The sequence below is a fragment of the Meles meles genome, chromosome 4 (genome assembly GCF_922984935.1).
Source record: "Meles meles chromosome 4, mMelMel3.1 paternal haplotype, whole genome shotgun sequence".
Classification (NCBI taxonomy): domain Eukaryota; kingdom Metazoa; phylum Chordata; class Mammalia; order Carnivora; family Mustelidae; genus Meles; species Meles meles.
In genome coordinates, this window is record NC_060069.1 from 146,508,879 (window position 1) to 146,530,280 (window position 21,402).

At 40.9% G+C, this 21,402-nt stretch overlaps 1 protein-coding gene across 1 annotated transcript in view; it reads right to left on the reverse strand.

Annotated features, from left to right (window-relative positions):
* The window catches only part of LOC123940094 (amyloid beta precursor protein), a 276,335-nt gene that overhangs the window by 201,284 nt on the left and 53,649 nt on the right, over nucleotides 1-21,402 (reverse strand). Inside the window, 1 exon segment of the mRNA XM_046002443.1 lies at nucleotides 15,666-15,833. Within this exon segment, the coding sequence (XP_045858399.1) occupies nucleotides 15,666-15,833 (168 nt within the window).

A 21,402-nucleotide genomic window follows, 5' to 3' on the forward strand; every position in this document is an offset into this window, starting at 1 on the left:
CAGATGCTTAACTGAAACATCCAGGTGCCCCTAAAGTCTATTTTTTTTTTAATTAAAAAATAAACAGTATGGCCCAGATCAGTGTAGTGCGGGATAAATCCAGTGGGAGAGGTATATGCCGTAAGAACACACAAATCAGGATATCTGAATCAGAACCCTGGGATAGGTACCAAGAAAGCTACGCTTCAAAAACACGGCCAGTTAACGTAGCTGGAAATGGAAACAGCTACCTCCCTTTATTTTATTTTGTTTTTAAGTATCCTAACACCTTGCTGCATGCGTTTCGGTCACGGATAATGCTCAACTTGAAAATGCCACTAAAAATTTAATATCTCCGTGGCTTTCTTCCATATAATGAAAGGTGAAGTGGCTCTTTGTACAGGATATAATTCTCCCGCCACCTTTCCTTATTAGATCACAAAAGTACAGCACTCGTGAGTCATAAACTCCAGGACACTGGTGAGTTTGCCCAGAGGGACACGACTTTATGTGCCTTCAAGTGTGAGTTGCTGCATTTTTCTTAAGGGGTTCTAGCAGCCTCTTCACAGAAATACCACCCTGCTGAGAATGTTCTCCGGAGCGTTCAGTTTTCTGTAAGCCCTGTGGCAGGCACAGACAAGTCACATTTTTTTCTTTTTAATTGCAAGCCAAAACCAAACAATAAACAAACAAAGAAACAACCATTTGCAGGGTACAAACTGGGAAGCAGGAAAGGAAGGACCTCTTGTTCACGCCACACACCATCTTCAGTTTCTGATCGTCATGTTGGGGCAACAGAGCAGTAACTCACTCCGCTGGGAATTTTCTAGTGGACAATTGCATACCGACAAATTAAAATCGGGGAAAGCAAGGCTTTCCCCAAGATCACCAGAGCTGCAGAAAGTGATCAGCCAAACACAGAATTTATTTCCAGTTCCTACCATGAGATCCTAGAGCACCTGTGTTCTTCCCTGTGCTTTGACTCTCTCTCTAGAACACCGACAGTGTCGGCTGTTACTATGCGGGTGGAGGAGGAGATCACAAACCCTGAACCTGCAGAAATCCCATGCACAGTGTACCCCAAACCTGATTTACCTATTTTTCAGAGACAAGGCGTTCTGAGTTTGGATCTGCCAAAGATAATAAAATTCTGCTGTTCTAAAATCAGGAGGTTTATTTTAGAAGAGGGAGGAACATCAACAAGATGAGTATCAAAATTTCTTTGGAAGCACAGAGAAAGTCCCAGGGAGTCCACAGACACACACAAACCCCAACTCAGAAACAAAACGACACAATGAAAAAAACACATTAAAAGTTTCTGACTAAAAATTCAAGTCCCAGACACCTAGTTTTTTATTAAGCATCTCCAGTAGGTGACCAGAGACAACCATTTTTATGTTATAAGACAAGCGTTTTATGTTGAAAAAATAGCAAAGCTTATTGGTTTAGGCAAGAATAAAAATTAATGAGATCCGCCAGATGTTCGTGGCTAGTGAAGTTCCCGACTTTTCACCATGACTCATTAGCAGCATCAGTTCAATGTTTTACATTTTCTTTGTAGCATCTCAAATCTTAACATAAAAAAATAAAGATAGCTGAGCTCCTTCGGCAATGTACTAATTTCCAACACAGGTAATACCTGTATTGCTAACACAACAAGCATTACTAACAATTTGCTAGTGTAGGATTAGCAAGTGAATTTCTATATGGCCTCTTTCTTTTCTGAAACATTTCCTGTGAACCCCATATATGAGCAATTATTTTCTTGATTAATTAAAAAAAAATGTAGGCCACTGTAGCTATCTGAATAAATTCTTAAAACAGAAGCAAATCTAGGTCTGTGTCAGTTACGTGAATAGTACACTGTTCTCGGTTCCTACAAATCTTCCTGAATCACAGCTACCCAGAGCAATTGCTGTATAAAAATACAGCGTGCTCCAAACACACTCCTACTTAAGACCCTTTCACAGCACGTTCCAGATGCCCAAGCCTATTAGGGTGCCCCCTGTGTCATGGACAAACCTCCCCCACTCACAGTGTAATGCAATGATAATCCCTCTCTCCACTTCAGGAATGCTCTATGGTATTTACCACAGTGTGCCTCACATTCGGGTTAAGGACATATGTATACCTCCTTCCCGGGGAAAATGCACTTTCTGGAAGGGCAGGAAACACAATTTGGCACCCTAGAGCCTTCCTATGGTTCTTCACATTCACTACCTTTCGTTGAAGGCTATCAGGAAGCTGCCAGCTCCCTTCCACTCTCCGTGGTGCTCCAGCCCCCCCACATTCTGAAGACATCCTCATTAGTGGCCATGTTTTCCCTCTGCAGCTCTGTCCCTGTAGCTAATTAGAGTCCGAGGAAAGCAAACTAAATCACATTTCTTCCTCCAAGAATTAACACACACCAGCTCCAGGCAGACACAACACCCGGCTGGTAAGAGAAAAATCATCATCAGAGATGGTGGGAATCTCAAAACCCGCAGGGGGAGGGGAGCAAGGCACCTGTAAGCAGCAGCTGGCCTAGGGCATGAAAAAGGAAGATGTGGGGCGCCTGGGTAGCTCAGTGGGTTAAGCCTCTGCCTTCGGCTCAGGTCATGATCTCAGGTCCTGGGATCGAGCCCCGCATCGGGCTCTCTGCTCAGTGAGGAGTCTGCTTCCCCCTCTCCCTCTCTGCCTGCCTCTCTGCCTACTTGTGATCTGTCAGATAAATAAACAAAATCTTTAAAAAAAAAAAAAGAAGAAAAAGGAAGATGTGCACACAGAGAGAGGCTAAGGTGAGAGACGCAGGCACAAGAGCCCAAGACAGACAGGGAACCACTGATTACTTGCCATTCCAGGGAGGCATGGCACGGCCCCTCCAAACTTTGTTGACTTTATTTTCCTTCCAAATGAACAAAACCCCAAAAGGCCTCAACTCAAATACTGGTTCACAAGTACCCTCTCTGATCCCCCCAATCTCTGAATCCAAAGCAGTTTATCTTTTATCTAGTTGCCTACCCGCTTCTGCCTTCCATTACGGACCCGTGCCTTTCTGCCCTGTTAGAACACGCACTCCCTGAAGGCAGGGACAAAGCAATTCATCTTCATATTCACTTACCTGTGGCCAACACTGTGATAGCACAGCAAGTGCCTGATAAATACGTCATGTTATTTCTGCTTAAGTTCAGAGTCCATTCATTGTAGGGAAAATCAGGATATATTAAACCCCAATCAGGGATCATCAATGTATCTCTTAAATGAATAATCTAATAGTATAATATTGTAGTTGGACTATGAGCATTTGAGAAAAATAAGCATCTCAACGCCCTCCAATATTGTTCTCCCAAGCATGATACGGCAACTTATATAAATAATAGCCTCATGTAAGAGGCAGTAGATTATGGTTGATAAATATATAGCTAAAGAGATGCCAGGAAGAACTAAAAGTCAGGCTCTTACTTTGACTGAGGAGACCCATCCAGCGGGTCCAGGAACCTGAAAACAGCCTACTCTCTTGGTTAAAGAAGTATCTTTTATCATTAAAGCAAATGTATGAGTACATAAATTAAACTTTGGAAAAAAAGAGAGAGTTGAAGCAATTCAAAATATTGAAAGCTGGGAAAGAAGAGTAAAAAGAATCTTAGATCCACATTAGACTGTCATAGTTGGTCTCCCCTCACTATGGAAGAATACCTTAAAACCCGGTCACCATCGGCATACTCTCATTCTAAATTTTAAACATCTAAAGTCTCTTTCTCTCCCTCTCTCTCTCCAAACTGGAAATATATAAATCTCAGACAAGATAACTTTTAAGTTAAAAAATATAGGGGGCGCCTGGGTGGCTCAGTGGGTTAAAGCCTCTGCCTTCGGCTCAGGTCATGATCCCAGGGTCCTGGGATTGAGCCCCGCATCAGGCTCTCTGCTCCGCAGGAAGCCTGCCTCTCTGCCTAGTTGCGATTTCTCTCTGTCAAATAAATAAAACATTAAAAAAAAAATATATATATATATATAGTTAAGACATATGTTGTTAGAGTCCTACAGAACTTTCCTCTGCTCCCAATAATTAAAGCAAATGGGGGAATCCCTTCACGTCCCTTTTGCAAACAGGTCACCTGAGACAAACGACTAATGCCAAAAGTCCTCTTTATACACAACTAAATTCCAAATGGTCAAGGATGTTCAAGACCACAAAATCAGATGCAGTTAGGAAAAGGCTGAAAACAGACTTAATGGTCATGGTAAAAAAAAAAAAAAAAAAAATTGCTGCAAATTCTGAGAATAAATTGCTTACTGTTCCTTCTAGTCTACTAGCTTTTGAAATAAATTTCTGACCAAATTCTCAAAGAGATTTCTTGTTGGGAAAAAAAAAATGCTGGAAATTATGTAGTGGTGATAAAATTATGTTTTAAACCTACAAGTATGAAAATAAATAACACGAAGCTTTGATTTGTCTTAAATCAATTTACAGTGCAGCAAAGGGGATGAGCAACACATCTGCAATCAGGGGCTTGCCAAAAATAATGGAGACCACGCAGGAGGCAAGATAGAGGACATGCATTCCGGACTTATCTAGGAACAAGTTTAGATCTTATAATTATTGAAGTTGAGTGATAGGTACTTTGAGCATTCATTACGTTATCCTTTTACTTTTATATGTGCTTGAATTTTTTAATTAAAAAGAATTAAAAGTAACAACAGCAACAACAAAGCAGTCCAGTGGAAACAGAGTCAAATTTCTAAATTTAGAAGTGACAAAACAAATTCAACACAAAGATCCAACTGCCATGCCTGACTGCAGTTAGCATGGATGAACAAAGAATCAGAAACTCCACAGCAAAGTAGTACAGAGGTCACCGTGAGGTATTTTCATCTGAAACCTCTACTACCAATTTCCTTTTCAAAGAACACAACCCAAGAGGAGAATAACAAAAATAAAATAATAGAGGGTTTCCCAAGTGCCAGAACCATCACAAATGTTTTCTGTGTAGCAAGGAACGCAATCCTCCATCAGTCAGCAATCGCCCCACTGCACAGAAGAGCAAAGTGATGGAGCAGGAACAAACCAAGGTCAGTGCCACTGCTGAGCACACAAGGGGCATTAACTACAAATTTTAAGTACCTTTTCACTTCAGCATCTCAACCAAAACAAAGGAATGCCCCAGACAATATAATATCTGTTCCTGGAATAAAAGGACTTAACTTTCTCCTTTAAAATTTTCTGTAATACAAAAAAAAAAAAAAAAAAAAAATATCAAACTGCTTTCAGAATAAATTCCATTAAAAATGTGAAGGATTCTGGGAACGGAATAACAAATCTGACTGAGAAAGGGAAATGGAAACCAAAAACAACGGTTTCTGCTTAAGACGTCATGGGGTGCCGAAGGGCAACAAGCAGCTGATGAAACCAGACTGCAACGTGGGAAGTGAGAGCTGGGCTAGGTTTTCAGAGTGGTGACCTCATGCAAAAGCAAGGGATGTAAAATGTTGCAGGGAATTGGCCTATTTCCCAATAATTTGGTCCAATCTGTTTCCGACACTGCATATACATAGATGTTCTATACATACACTCCTATTCAGAGTTGGACTATACTGTCAGAGACCCTCTTTCAATGAATAAGACACGCTTACTCCAGAACTGCCGAATGTAGAAACAAATGGGGGGGTGGGTGGGCAGTGTGAGATGGGGACAATCACTAAAATAAACAGAACAGGACACGAATATGAAACATCATTAGACAGGTACACACAGAACCTAGATTGTCATTCTCGGTCAGTTTATGGCGATTTTTAAAAATATCCAAAGTGTACAGTTTTACTATCAACTCTACCTCAAAAAAGAAAAGAGAAAAAATAAATTACTGGAAAAAACTTTCAGAAAATAAGTTAATTACATGTGAAATGTAAAGTCCGCAGTATGACTATGCACCTAAAAGTAGAAAGTATTACAGTATTATAGTAGAAAAGCACCCAGTGTTCCTGCAAATAGTAATAACTGAGTATCCATTTAAGAAGGTGCTAGATGATAAGAAGGACAAATGTTAAATTAAACATTAACTTGATTAAATGATAAATGTGTAAAAAAAAATCCAAACTTGGTTGCAACCTCTTTCATTTAGCTCTAAATCCTATGGTTTGTGCAAGCAATTCTTACAAGTACACAGACCATTAATGCGTAAGATATATCTGTTCTCATATATAGGCAGCCAGACAGCTCTATTTGCAAATTATTTCACCTAACAGGAATTTCTGGATCTTTCAAATACTGGAACACAATGCATATGTGCCTGTAATTTGTAGGTCAATTTTAAGTCTACAAAGGTGGATGGAACACACAACAAAATAATAGTAATGACCAAGAATGTACCCCGGCTTCTACTGTTTCACTGTGTATACAGTATGCCCTCAAAATTGGTTAGATTAAAAGAACCACATATAACGTTCATTTTTGTTTTTGTTTTTTTAACTTAAGGTTTAATGCCACAGTATTGTGGAACCAAGGTTGAGAGGTAATTCTTGATCTGGGACTCCCATGATTGGTTATAGTAGGAAGGCGGGCAAAGGAAATGGGCTTGTCCAACTTAACAAACAGGCTGATTTTGTTTTGTTCAGACAGTGGTATGTTTGGTTCAGCAATCCTGTTAATTTGTAGACAAAACAACTGTTCATTTAGAGAAAGAAAATGAAAAAACAAAACAAAACAAAACAAAACAAAACACCAAATAGGGAACACACATACTGTTAGCTGTGGTAAACACTTTGGAAAAAGAGAGGATGCCCATAATCTAACTGAAGATTACAAGCAAAGCCAACATTCCAGCTGGGAATCTCTGCCTCTCTGGCAGGCTTCACCTGTTTCAAACTTCCTCCAGAGACCTGCTCCCCGGGAGGAGTTAGTGCAGTCAACACCTGCTCTGGGCCCTATCCTTCCAAAGGTGTTGGGAATGGTAAGGATTCAGAGTGTGGCAGAGACTGTGCTTCATTTCTCTCCTTAAAAAAGGGGGAAAGAGGGCACCTGGGTGGCTCAGTGGGTTAAGCCTCTGCCCTCCGCTCAGGTCATGATCTCAGGGTCCTGGGATTGAGCCCCGCATCGGGCTCTCCACTCAGCATGGAGCCTGCTTCCCCCCAACCCCACCCCCTGGCCTGCCTCTCTGCCTACTTGTGATCTCTCTGTCAAATAAATAAATAAAATCTTAAAAAAAAAAGGGGGGACAGTCCTGGGACTTCACAATTTCCTGTTTGACTCACAGTATTTAACTTCAACAGCACACACCTGTGTGTTCCTATCATGCAGCAAGGACACGGTCTAAGATTGATGAGGCAGCTTTCCTGGATTGCTCATGTGGAAAGAGAGCAAAGGCTGGACTCGAAAGGTCCATCTGTCTAGTGAAGCCCATGTCCCCTCTTTATGGCACCTGACCCCAAGGGCTCCTTTATCAGATCATCTTGCATACAAGGCAGACAAGCAGCATGATCCTTTGCAGACATCTTGAGATCAGAATCCTCGCCCCTACCTAATCCAACCTACCCTTGGAGACAGGCTAATTTTTCTAAAAGTGCCCTGACCACAAAACACTCATGCTAAGAAAAATCCACAGCTCTTATTTCCAGAATCAGACCTGAAATCCCCAGATTTATAATCAAGACCTTCTACTTTCCAATTCTCTGAATTCTCAACTTATCCAATCATATATTTATAAGCAACTTATAGCTTATACTTACAGCTACTTATGAGCCAAGAATGGTGTCCTGCCACTCAGAAACACATGACACAAAATCCTACTCTAAACAGCATTCAATAAATACTTGCTAAATTTGCCTGAATTAAATCTGGGAATGAACAGGATTCTTTATTACCCTTCCAATTTTTTATTCTCCTATCCCAATGCCTTTGGTTTAAATAAAACAATGTGTTTTTTTTCCTTATATCTCATTTCATTCAAAAGAAAAGGGAAAATAAAATCTAAATACTGTCATTTTTGTTTCTAGGCTTTACTACCTGTTTCAAATGGAATATTATTCTATTTCTGTTCTATTTCTAAGACTCCTTGTTCCTTAGAACAATGTAACAGTTTGGGTAATGTAACAGTTCATTAAGGCAAGTGCCCACTTTAGGCTGTTAAATGATGAATAATTCAAACAGTTATTTTCAAGTTGTTTCCGTCATGGCGGCACTTTCTGTGTCTCGTATCTAACAGGGGAAAGGAACTGTGTTCTACCACAGGACCACAGAGGAAAATAATAATTGAGCGAGTATCTGTTATGGTCATCGATTACGGCATACAAACCAGCCCAGAACTTAGTAGCCTCAAATGATAAGCATTCAGCTCATAAGCAATAAACTGTTATCTCACACAGTTTCTGTGGTCTGGAATCTGGGAATGACGCTGACTCCTACGAGGACGAGGGCCCAGTCAAGATGCGGCTGCGGTTACAAGAAGGCTTCACCTGGCTACAGGCTGTACTTCCCAATGGTTCCTTCTCATGCCAGACAAGCTAGTGCTGGCTACAGGGAGGGGGTGCTTGCTCCCCATCGAGTGCCCATCTCCACAGTGCCGCTGGAGGGGGTGCCAGGAAGATGGCAGAGTAGAAGGACCCCATCCCACATGGCAGAGTAGAAGGACCCCATCCCACATATACAACCAGGTACCCCTCACATCCAAGTCACAGTGCTGTTTAAGTGTCCTTACAACACGGCAGCTGGCTTTGCTATAGTAAATATATGCAAGCTTGAAGCCCTGTCTTCATGAGTTCACCTCACCATCATTTCCGTAACATCCTATGGATTACACAGGTCAGCCGTGCACAGGGTGGGAGACCACACACGGTGTTGAAGGCCAGAGGAAGGCAAGTTCCACTGGAAGACATCCTGGAGGTTAGCTGGTTACCACACCATATTTGAGAATGTCTCACTATTCTGTGGTTTGACTGGGCAATTCTCCACATGGCGCTGCTGGCCAGCACGCTGCAAGGAGGGCTGCAAGACGCAGGCGGGCATTGTGCACATGGCCGGTAGCTGGTACCACTCTCCGGTGTCTCGTTTTCTGCGGGGCACTGTGTGCCACCGTGGGTCCGCACCCTCATGACCTCATCTCACTCTCATTAACTTCCAAAGGCCCCACCTCCAAAAACCATCGTGTTGGACATTAGGCTTCAACACACGAAGCTGGGGGAGGCACGGACATTCAGTCCGTAGCAGTCCTCAATACCTATTTGATGAAGAAATGAAGGCAAATCCTCAAACGGGGCTGACTGTGCTAATAAAAAAACCACCACAACAAAAAGTACGGAAACGCAAGCATCTGAATGATGACTGGCCAGAAGAGGAACTATAATGATTAGGGAAAACAGGGCATTCATGGGTACCAAAATTTGGGGTTAAATGCAGATTAAACAAATACTCAGTTTAAACCTCAAGTTTCCAACTATCTTCCCAATCAAATCAGGAGGCAAACATGACAGTATTAATAACAGAACACCAAGAACAGGGAACACAAATTGACAGGAATGAGAGACTATGAAGGACATGGACTAGATAATTCACCATCAAAATAATAATATTTGACACATCATATTAAGTTAAGCATCCACAGATACAATGTGCAGCTATACAGGCAATCTTTTGGAAAAACAAATTTAACAAGGGAGTTAAATTAGTTAGCAAAAGGTCAAAATGAGGTCACGGTCATGAGTTCAGCCGGTTTCGTTTTGTCCTGCTAACAGCTGCCGCTCTGACTCAGCCAGCTGTCTCTAAAACATCTGTGTTTTGGTCATAAGAGGGACTGAGAACATAAAGAAAAAAATTATTCATCACTCCTAGGAGGAAAATAATCAGTAAATGAGTAGCACTGTAAATGGTAACTAACAGTACTGGTTTCTGCATTTTTTTTTTTTTAAGTATTTGCACCATGACAGATGCCAGAATGCAATGGATAAGTATCTTCAAGGTGCTGGACAAGAATGCCTGTCAACCTTGAACTCTATACTTAAGCCATTGTTCAGTAAGAATTTAGAAATAACTAAGATGACAGCCAACCAAAAAAAGAAAAAAAAGGAATCAAAATAAGTGATACAGGCATAGAGATGCTTTGGTGGAAGGACTGGTGTAAATGATGAACCCAGTTAAAGACAGAACCCGCCACTGTGAATATTATGGCAATGGAACAGATTGTAGTATTACAACTTTTGAGAACTTGCAAAACCAGTGAAAAGAAGAGATAGAAAAACTGTGGGAGCACCTGGGTGGCTAGGTGGGTTAAAGCCTCTGCCTTCAGCTCAGGTCATGATCCCAGGGTCCTGGGATCGAGCCCCACATCGGGCTCTCTGCTCAGCAGGGAGCCTGCTTCCTCCTCTCTCTCTGCCTGCCTCTCTGCCTACTTGTGATCTCTGTCTGTCAAATAAATAAACAAAATCTTAAAAAAAAACTGTGAATATTATTTTCCTTGGCTTTCTTATTAGAAAATCATTCAATACCGTCTAAAACAAAAACAGGGAGTCAAAAAAGGAATAAAGGAAAAAAAATTTTTCAACAAAACACAGAAAAATTCAGTCCTACAAAAGAAAACTAATTCTATTTAAAAAAGAAAAATATTAGATATTTTACATACTTTTATAATTTTGTGATATTTTTGTAGATACCTACAAAGTGTAACGTGGCAGGAAGACCTTACAATATCCATAAGGAATCTTCTAGATAGGTCAGGATGCATCATTCAATAGAAAATGCCAAAGAGGGTTTCAAAGTTCTGAGCAATTATTTCTCCACCCCACCAGTTTCTCAAAAGCCAGTTAAAGTCATGACACACTACAAATTCCCTCAGCTACCCTCTCTCCAACCTATAACTTTTCTAATGCACTGTGTGTTTCTAAGCCCACTATGTTGGGCTATGGTCATTATTCTATTTCAGCCCCATGCTGCTCACTCTTGTCACCTTCCTAGCAAAAGCCCCTGTCCCCACACCCTGTGGCTCTGGCTGGGCTGTAAACAGGCCACACAACCTCAGGGCCATGGTGGACCAGTCCCAGTACTCAGTCCTTATGGATATGGTATTCCATCTGAAGGTAGGTGCGTGACCAAAAAAGCAGGGCCAACCAGAAACCCCTCCCTTGGAATTATAATGCCCAATGGCAGAATCAAGTTGAGATGCCAAGCTAAGACAACACACTCCCAAATCTACTGGCTGCCATCTTTCTAGGCTTCTATCTTTGCAGGAGAAAACGAGGTGAACACACAGGAGAAAGGATAAGCAGAGAACAACAGAGACCCCAGAGAAATTCCAGGCAGCATTGAGTCTCAGCACCAGGATCTAAGGACCCAGTTTTTGAGGATATTTAAAAAAATTCTGTAAGCTAACCACATCCCAAGATCCTTCCCATCTGTGGCAGAAAATACTCTCCATGGGTAAAATGTTTAGTGGGTTTCTGTCACTTAGCAACAGAAAGTGCCTAATTAACCCACCCTTATAATTTTCCCTTCTTCTTTCCAAGACTCAGCCTTATTCCCTGGATCTCATTCCTACCTAGCTCTTAGAGATACTGGAGCCTACTTTTCTTTTGATTGGACTTCTACACGCCCCACGGTTTAGCTCAGGCTTCCAATTTTAGCTTAAGTTCATTCCCTTTGGAAAACTAAAACAAAACGAAAACAACAAAGACACAACAAAAAACAAAGCCTGTCCCTTTTCCTTGAATTGCCTTCAAGCTCTCTGCGTCTGGATTTTTCCTCAGAGAATGCACAGACGTCTCTACCATCCATTCATGTCATTCTTCCCGTAATCTACCGCAAGTTGACTTGTCCCATGCTCTTCCACTGAAATTGCTATCTTAAAGATCAACAATGGCCTTTTATATGCCAAATCAAATTCTAAGTCACAATGCCTGTGACTTAGGAATGGGGATTACTGGGTGTCCCCAGCAGGGACTCCCAGGTGTCCTCTTCCAGAGCCCTGGGGCCGGTAGGGAAAAGACGATCTGATTCCACAGAGTGTGTCCTTCTGACTGACTTGCTACTGGCTGAGCTATTTGACAGCTCTGTAAGGGTAGATAATGTGGAAACCTGATAGCAGTGCAAATGTGTCCTGTCCCGTGCAATGCAGATCAGATGGGTCCTATTCCTAGCCTTGTATGTGAACCTTGTTGGAAAAGGTATTTAAATCCCTCTAGTCCATCTGACCCAGGTTTAAAATCTTCCAGGTCACCTCATTAATTAAGGAACTGAATAAAACCTTTGATGTGTGTTCATTTGGCAAGAGTCAAGTTTTTGCATTGTCAAAAACTATGCTTCAACCTTTCCGTCTAGATCACACTTGCACTCATCACTTCATGTAGAAATTAACCCGGCTTAGCTTTCAGCACGTGATAGCTCCTGCCTCTGGTCCTAAGTCTCCGCCACTGGTCCTCCTTCGCGCATGGCATTCTTTCACACTTATTCCCCTTAAATGTTGCAATTTGCCAAGATTCTTTCCCAGATTTTTTCCCAGAGGCACCATGAGGGTAAAAGGAGAGCAAGCACTTAGCAAGGTAGCTTAGCTATCTTGTTAACTGTTAATGTTCAATAAAAGTTAGCTGATATTAGCATCATCCACATTGTCGGTTTTGCTATCGCTAAAAGTATTCTACAAGTCTTTTCTCTCTCCAGATCCCCTTTCAGGAACAAGTTCTGTGTTCCACTCATCATTGCCTCTTTAGCACCCAGAAATATAATGTTTGAGGGAGGGAGAGAACCACTGGGCTCTCGAAAGGTATTCATATTACCCCTTTACACTAAAATATTTTAATGAGGGGCGCCTGGGTGGCTCAGTGGATTAAGCCGCTGCCTTCGGCTCAGGTCATGATCTCAGGGTCCTGGGATCGAGCCCCGCATCGGGCTCTCTGCTCCGCAGGGAGCCTGCTTCCTCCTCTCTCTCTGCCTGCCTCTCTGCCTACTTGTGATCTCTCTCTCTCTGTCAAATAAATAAAATAAAATCTTTAAAAAAAATAAAAATAAAAAAAAAATAAAATATTTTAATGAAAGAGGTATTTAAAGGCCCCAAGCAAGCCTTCCTCCCTGATTCCCAATCACCAGTGAAGTTCTGGTGGAAGGTCTTGGGGGGACTCCTCATGTCTGCTTTCCTTTCCCACTTGCCAGATGATGGGATCTGAGACCCTTACAGCCCAGAGTCGCTAGCAGTATGGGGTAGTGGGGGATAGAAGCACAGTCCAACAGAACAGAACGGAAATGTATCACCTATGTAATTATAAATTCCACGGTAGCCATGTTAAACAGCAAAAACAGGTGAAGTTCATATTAACAACATAGTATTTACAATTTCATAACATATATATGAAGTTTAAATTAGTATATACAAAATATTTCAATATAAAATATGAAATTACTAATGTGCTATTTTATATTATTTTTTTCATGTGAACTTTTAAAATACAGTGTTTATCTTACACTTTCAGCACACATTAGTTTGGACTAGCCACACTGCAAATGCTCAATAGCCACACCTGGCTTGTGGCTACCTTATAGAATAGCATAGAGGGTCCTACAGAGCACACAGAAGCTAGCTATAGGGTCAGAGTGATAAAGCAGGAGGAGGACTTTTTGAAATGCAAATCTACAGTCCTTCCCCTTCTTTAAAAAAAATTAAAAAACACTTTCAATGACTTCCTACTGTTATGGAAAAAAACAAATTCATTAAAATGGCTCACAGTCTGATGTCCAGGCCCTTTCTTACTTCTGGGGTGTGATGTTTGTCTAAACCATCTGAAGATTCTAGCCTGTGCACATAATCCTGGTGGGTGGTGAGCTGAGACAGGCAGGCACGACATATCAGCATTGCCAAGACAAAGGAGAAACAACCAAGAAGCTTACTCTCCTGTCCCACGGCTACCAACAATGTAGCAAAGTCTAGGACCCAGAAGAACCACCCTGTGGCTTAGCCCTAGAACAAACAACAGACTAAGACAGGAAGTGAAGCTACCCAGACATGAGTGGGATCTCTAAGTGGTGTGGGAATAAGGGTTGTTCTCAGGATTGTGAAAAGGCATTCAGGCACCCCTGAATAAATGCTTTTAATAAGAAATACAATGGACTTAAATATTAGTGATTTTTATTTAAATATGAAGAATTACCTTCTCACATCGTGGTTCATGTTCCTTCAAGATAAAAATTCCTTGATATGGAATATATTGTGATGATATGGATGCTTTTTTGCTTCTCAAAACACAAGAGTTAATACTTAGAGACTGTCCTTCAGAGTGTCACAAAAAAAAAACACAACTGTGTGTGTGTATATATGTAAAAAAATACATACCTTAAAAAGGAAATTTTCTAGTACATAAAAGATTAGAACAATGTTGCCAATTTATCTGTTGTTTATATCTTCATATAAGAAGTTTGCCAAGAGGCATAAGACTAATCCCTTTAAAAATGCTCTTAAAACACAAAGAGCCACATATCCTAGAATAGGCAATTGTCTGGAAGTGTGGCATAAGATGTCTTGGACTCCAGTTATTTTAAAATTAAATTAATAAGGAAGGAATAGCCTATACAATATAGCAAGGAAGCTAGTAAAATTACAAAAAGGATGAAGATCTTTATGAAAGGTGAGGGTGTGATTTCTAGAATATAAAAGTTAAAAAAGCAAAGTACAGAAAGGTGCTTCCTGTAAGCACCTTTTTTATAAGAAAAAGAAGGAGAACCAACCATACATTCTCTTTTGTTAGAAGGATAAATCAGGAACAATGAAAATGTTGATCAATGGAGGACAGGTGGCGAGCGAGATTTCTGAGTGCAACTTTTTATAGAGTTTCTAAGTTTTAATAACGTCAATGTCTTACATTTTCAAAAAACAAAATTAGTAAGGAGCAAAAGACTAAGACTGAATACAAGCGAGAAAAATGGATCAAAGTGGTAACATAAATAAGGAAAACTAATTCTAGCAACTTTTCAATACATTATCTTGACTGTGAAATGATAGTGGGATATATGCCGAAGATTAATGAAGTGCCAAGAGATCTTAAACTTTACTCAGTTGGTTTATGGATGGTTCTATCATGACATCCTAATTTTAAAAAAATGTGTTGTATATGGTAAAGCAAGTAAACATAACGATAGCATAGTGAATCATGAGGAATCAAGATTTTCCTCCCTTCCCCTGTGATCCTCTGTTTTGTTTCTTAAATTCCACATATGAATGAGACAAAATCAGTGAGAGAGACAAATCGTAAGAGACTCTTAATCATAGGGGATGCTGGAGGGGATAGGGTCAGGGATGGGGTAACTGGGTGATGGGCATTAAGAAGGGCAAATGATGTTATGAGCACTGGGTGTGGTGTCCTATAAGACTGATGAATCACTGAACTGTACCTCTGAAACTAATAATATACTATATGTTAATTAACTGAATTTAAAATTTAAAAATAATAATAACAACTTTTAAAATCATTAAAAAAAAAAAGAGGTGAGCATGAGAGTTCTGGGGATGGATGGTAGCACATTGTAGATGTATTTAGTATCACCAAACTGTACACTGGTTATGATGATCAATTTTGTGGGTGTATATCTATACCACAATAAAAAATTGGGGAAAAAATATTAAAAAAAAGGAACCAAAATTTTCACTGTAAGAGATACAAGATCAATACTTCAGAAGTGAAATTAAAAAAAATATATACGCATGTGACCCAACATGAATGCCCAGCTCTCGGAAGGGCCTTACTTCTTGGCAGTACTGCAGGATATCCTCCTTGGTGCCAATGCAGGTTTTGGTCCCCGAAGGATCGGACTCCCACTTTCCATTTTGCACGTTCATGTGCATGTTCAGTTTGCCGCAGAATATGGCGACCTGAGGTTCTGCCAGCAGGCCAGCATTGCCATCAGTGGGCACCTAAAAAAAAATAAGTTCACGTCAGTTACACAAATCCACAGCTCTGGGGAAGAGGTTGGGAAGGGTTGTGAAGAGGAACATGGCATGCAGCGATACCAAAAATAGTTCCTTTTCACTTCCAGAAATTCCCGCAAGTAGGAATTTGCTCTGCCATCCACGTTCCCTTTTGTATCATGTAGGCTAATACATCTCCAACTACCTATAGTACAGTGCTTTTTTTTAAATGTTGAAATACAGGCATTAACAATACTGAGAAGAATTTATTCATTGAAAAGTTTATGCAATCCCCCGTAGCAGATTCTACAGTGCCTACTGAAAGGTTCTGAAAATAAAATAAGGTGTTTTTCTGAAATAAAAATAATCACTCTGGAGAAAACCATATTCTCATAATAGCCTCCAACTGACTCATGCAAAGAACAATGCCAACTCCCTGCTGGATGACCAAGTCTAAGAGTAAGGTTGTACGGTACCTCCCAGAGCTGAGGGCATGGTGTCAGCGTGCCTTCTTAGTTAGCAAGTGACATTATTATTTTCTAAACATAAAAAGTACTGTAGAATTTACCATGCATAAATATGGCTGAGTATGTTGGCCATTCCACTGGTTTTCCCCAGAATATTCCCTGGTTATCACTCTCAGCTTTTTTTTTTTTTTTTTTTTTTTTAATATAAGACTTTCTTTATTTGAGAGACAGGAAGCACAAGAGCATGTGAGGAGAGAGCAGGAGCAGGGGGAGGGGTAGTGGGAGAGGGAGAAGCAGACTCCCCGCTGAGCAGGGAGCCTGACTTGGGGCTTGATCTCAGCACCATGACGTGAATAGAATAGAAAGTGGCCAACTGAGCCACCCACGCACCCCATCACTCTCTCAGCTCTTAAGAACAGGTTAAGGGTGCTGGAGTCTCGCCTCCCCATGCACACTGTGAGGATGTAGTAAGGTCTCTTTCCCAGAGTCCACCCACTGTGTGCTAAGCTCTTAATAGGTCCTAGCTATTACTGTTACAGGCAGTATACCATTTCACCGACATAACTGAAAAGGTTGCCTTTCTGTATTTCCAAACCCTTCTGTGAACAGATACTACCTTTCTGGAAGTGTTTTTCAAATTTTACTTAATGGATTCTGATGTGTCAGAAGATTAAAAAAATCAACAAGAGATAAAAAAATAAATCCACAGGAGTAAAAGCGTTATTGGAAAGCAGGGAATCAAAAGACACATTAAGCAAAGTAATTCCTCCTTTGTTAAAGCCAGCCGCTGAGGAAATGGGTGATAGCCATGTCAAGAAGAGTGAACTTCCATCAGAAGCCATTCATACCGTCAAGAACTACATGATTCTATAATAAAGTGTATCATTTCTAAAAATTGTTCACAGGAGGGAATAAAAAACAAAACACTAAAATTGCACTGAGAGATTTCAGTTAAGAAATAGCTTCTTGACATTTCTTCCCACAGAAATATAAAAATAGATCAAACATCTGTCCATTCTAGTCAGCTTCGTATATATTTTGTCCAACCACAGCAGATTTATGTCGTTTAAAAAAAAAAAAAACAAAAAAAACTTCCACTGAACCCAGATCCAAGTCAAAGCTCCTGGAAAAATCTCTAAAACCATATTTCAGGTAACATTTTCTACGTATCTAATTCTATTTATTAAGTATATTATAAAGGTATACTGAACAACATTCTGCCTCTCCATCTCCAGATGTAACAGAGCAGCTGAAACCACAGTATTGGGTCGTCAGCAGGAATCAACAAGAATAGCCGGGACCCCTCGACTCCCCAGTCCGGGCCCCTTGTCACCTCCTACAATTTCCAAGCCAGAACCTGGGCATCTCATTTTCCAACAGATGCAAAAACCAGCCTAAGCAGAATGCTCCACAAACTTAAGTTTCATAGCTTTTTTGAGGGAACAGGAGGAAATTCAATGCCTTGATTCTAAAAAATCAGAATACAAATTTTGTCAATTTCACTGAAATAAGTAGTGAGACAATAACCCTGAAAGAAAGTCAAATAATCATCAGATACCTACAGATAAGGCCCTATATGAGATGCTATAGAGGATATAAAAATACTTTTAATATATAAAATTTATTTATTTCTATGTAAAATATGAACCCTTGTCTTCAAGGAATTTATAGTCTAGTAACAAAATCACTACTGAATTCTCCATGATAATTCATTCTGTTCAAATGCATTCCTTGTCCCAAAGATTTCCAGTCTTAGAATCTTGGTAACTTATCTCTTAGTAAACGGAAAGACTAATGGTCCCCCACCACAGTTGTTAATTATTTTATTGAATGAATTCCCCCCTTGGTAGCTCAAAATGTCTCTGTACCTCAGATCCTCCCTGACCTGTTCACAACAGTTTCTACCTGCTCATCAGTGAAAATGCCCTTCATTCCATACCTTCCCTTCAAGGAACATTTAAGTGCCAGTTTCTCTCCCTGAGGCAGCCAGCCTCCAAGAAGGCCCCCAAGGACCCTGGCCTCCCCGTGTTTAAGCTCTTGTCAGTGCTATCCCACAATAAAAGTCTGTCTGCACAACAAACAAAATAGGGCCAAATGATATGTGACTTCCAAGGAAAGGTCACGAAAGGCACCACGGCTTCTTCGTTGCTCTCTGGAATCCCTCGTTTTCCAGGAGGTCAGCTGCCATGCTGTGCAGACATACAGGCAGCCCTATGGAGAGGCCCACAGAACGAGATGAGGAACCATGACCTCCTGTCAACAGAAACGTGAGTCAGCTTGGAAACATCCCACAGCCACATCAAGCCTTCAGGACCACAGCCCTTGCTGGCAGGACTGAAACCTAGAGTCAGAACCACCAGGAAAGACGCGCCCAAATTTGTGACCCACAGAAACTGAGATACTACATGCCTGTCCTTTGAAACCATTGCATTTGGAGTGACCTGCTACCCAGCAACAGACACCTCACATGCTCTTCCTTCTCCAGCTCTGTAGGACATCCACAAATAGCCTTTGATCTCTTCTACTTGAAGAATGCAAACAAGAGACAAAAAAGGATTCCTCCTTTCTTTCATCCTCCAGAGCAGGGGGTCAGCAAACTTCCCTTAGGGGCCAGATAGTAAATACTTTACGTGTTGTAAGCAAGGTCTCTGCTGTGACTATTCTACTCTGCTGTTATAATAAAAAAAGCAGCCCCAGACAACATGCAAAATGGGTGTAGCTGTTTTTACAATAAAATTTTATTGACAAAGCAGGCAGGGGCCATCGTCTGCCTATCCCCTTTCTTACAACAAATTTTATCAACTGGTGATTTCAACACTCACTCACACAACCTTCTCACCTGCCTCTTAAGCCCCCTGCCATCTGGCTTACATTCTACCCATCAACTCAGATTGCTTTCTGAAAGGTCACATTTGGCCTCTGGAGAAACCAAATAGGCTTCTTCTTCAGTACCTGCTGCTTTTCAACTTCTTGGCCACACATGAATTCTTCCTTGGAAGTCTTTTCCCTTGGACTCTGTGGCAATGAACTATGGTGGCTCCCCTTACTCCTCTGATTACCCCATTACTAACTCAGGATCCTTCAGTTCCATACTGGAAGACATTCCTAAAGATGGTGGGGGGGGGGGTGCTTCTCTTTTACCTTCTTTAAAAAGTCTTCGAGATCTCACGCTTTCAACTCCTAGCTGCAGCACGGCAACTCCAGTGAAACAACCATAATAATCAATGGCATCAAGTGACATTTCTTTTATTAGTAAGTTTGCATATACAACACATGCTAGGCACTGAACTCGTTTTAAGGACAAAGCAGTAAATTAAACCTTGCCCTTGCCTTGACAACAGGATGGCTAACCATCCCAGTTTGCCTGGGACAGAGGGGTTTCCAGGATGTGAGACTTCTTGTGCTGAAACCAGGAAAGTCCCTGGCAAGCTGAGACAACTACTCATCCCAGCTGATAAACACATCAAGTAAGTGTTTTCTTTCATTCCTACCTTAATTTCTTTTTATTTCTTCCATTCTGCATTCTGTCATCCTCCCCTTTCCCTGACTTTACAGTTCTTTTGATGCCACCTGCGTGTCTGTTTGTACAAGCCCACTACTCAAATGGTGGTAATCTTTCTCACATCTCAAATGCATTGATTCTGGCCCTATCATATTACCAAAAAACATTTTTTTTCTAAGTAGGCTCCACACCCAGTGTAGGAACCCAATGCGGGGCTTGAACTTATGACCCTGTGATCAAGAGTTGGACATGCGTTGCCTGGGTGGCTCAGTCGGTTAAGCATCTGCCTTCTGTTCAGGTCATGATCCCAAGGTCCTAAGATCAAGTCCCATATTGGGCTCCCACCTCAGTGGAGAGTCTGCTTCTCCCTCTCCCCACCCCCTGTTCGTGCTCTCTCTGTTTCAAATAAATAAAATTTAAGAAGAAAAAAAAAAAAGAGAGAGAGTTGGGTGCTTAACTGACTGAGCCACCCAGGTGCCCCTACTGGAAAACTTTAAAAAAAAAATTTTTTTTTTTTAAGATTTTTATTTATTTGTTTGACAGAGAGAGAGAGACAGCACAAGCACTGTGAGGGGCAGAGGGAGAAGCAGACTCCCCACCAAGCAGAGAGCCCAATGTGGGACTCAATCCCGGGATCCTGGGATCATGACCTGAGTGGAAGGGAGACACTTAACCGACTGAGCCACCCAGGTGTCCCTGTAAAACATTTTTAAATGCCTTGTGAGCTCTTCCTTTTAACAAGGGTAGTTAATACCAGAAGATCTATGTTTCAGTTCCTTTTGGATTTTTCACCAGATGAGATCTAACAGTAACTGAAAAATTAACTATAGAGAATCATGATCATTAACACACTCCATTTTCTGACATGGAAAATGCTTAATAGTTCAAACTTTGATTCCTCAATAATTAGGGCCAATTATTACACTAAAAATTATAAAATTGGCTGTATGTATACATCTGTTACATTTGACATTACAAAAGCCCCTCCACAAATTAATACTTAATTCACAGAAACATGTTTCTCAGGCAAAAATTCTTTCTCAAACCTATTATCAGCTGTGTACAAGATCACAGCAATTAGCTGGGAGATGCAAATTGAACAAGGAGCTTTTTCTCTTCTTACTGAAGCCCACCTGCAAAGAATTCTGTTTTAAATAACATTCCTAGCTCAGTCAACTTAAGAAAAAAAAAAAAAAAGAAAAAGAAAAAAGAAAACCCACAAGGATCCTCACCTGCATCAAATAAGGGTTTTTAGAAACAAAGCAACAAAGCCCTGGGTTGCTACAAGCGGCCCCCTCTTTGGCACAGAGCCAGAAGGAAACCACCACCAGCCAAGGTGATCACACAGGAGATAATTCGTAGCCGTCATCCAAGGGCCTGACAGTTTTACTCAAATCCTTTTTTCTGAATGCAGCCTTAAAGAAATGGCTTAATAAATCATATGTAGAGTCCGATGCAAGACCTGTTAATGTGGACCACTCTTAAAACCAAAATCTTTGGGTCCTAGGGTAAGTTATTTGCTGCCAATTAAAATGCGTACCCTCTCAAAGCCTTCCTAAAGAGAAGTATTCCTAACTTTTCTTTTTTTTTATATTTTATTTATTTG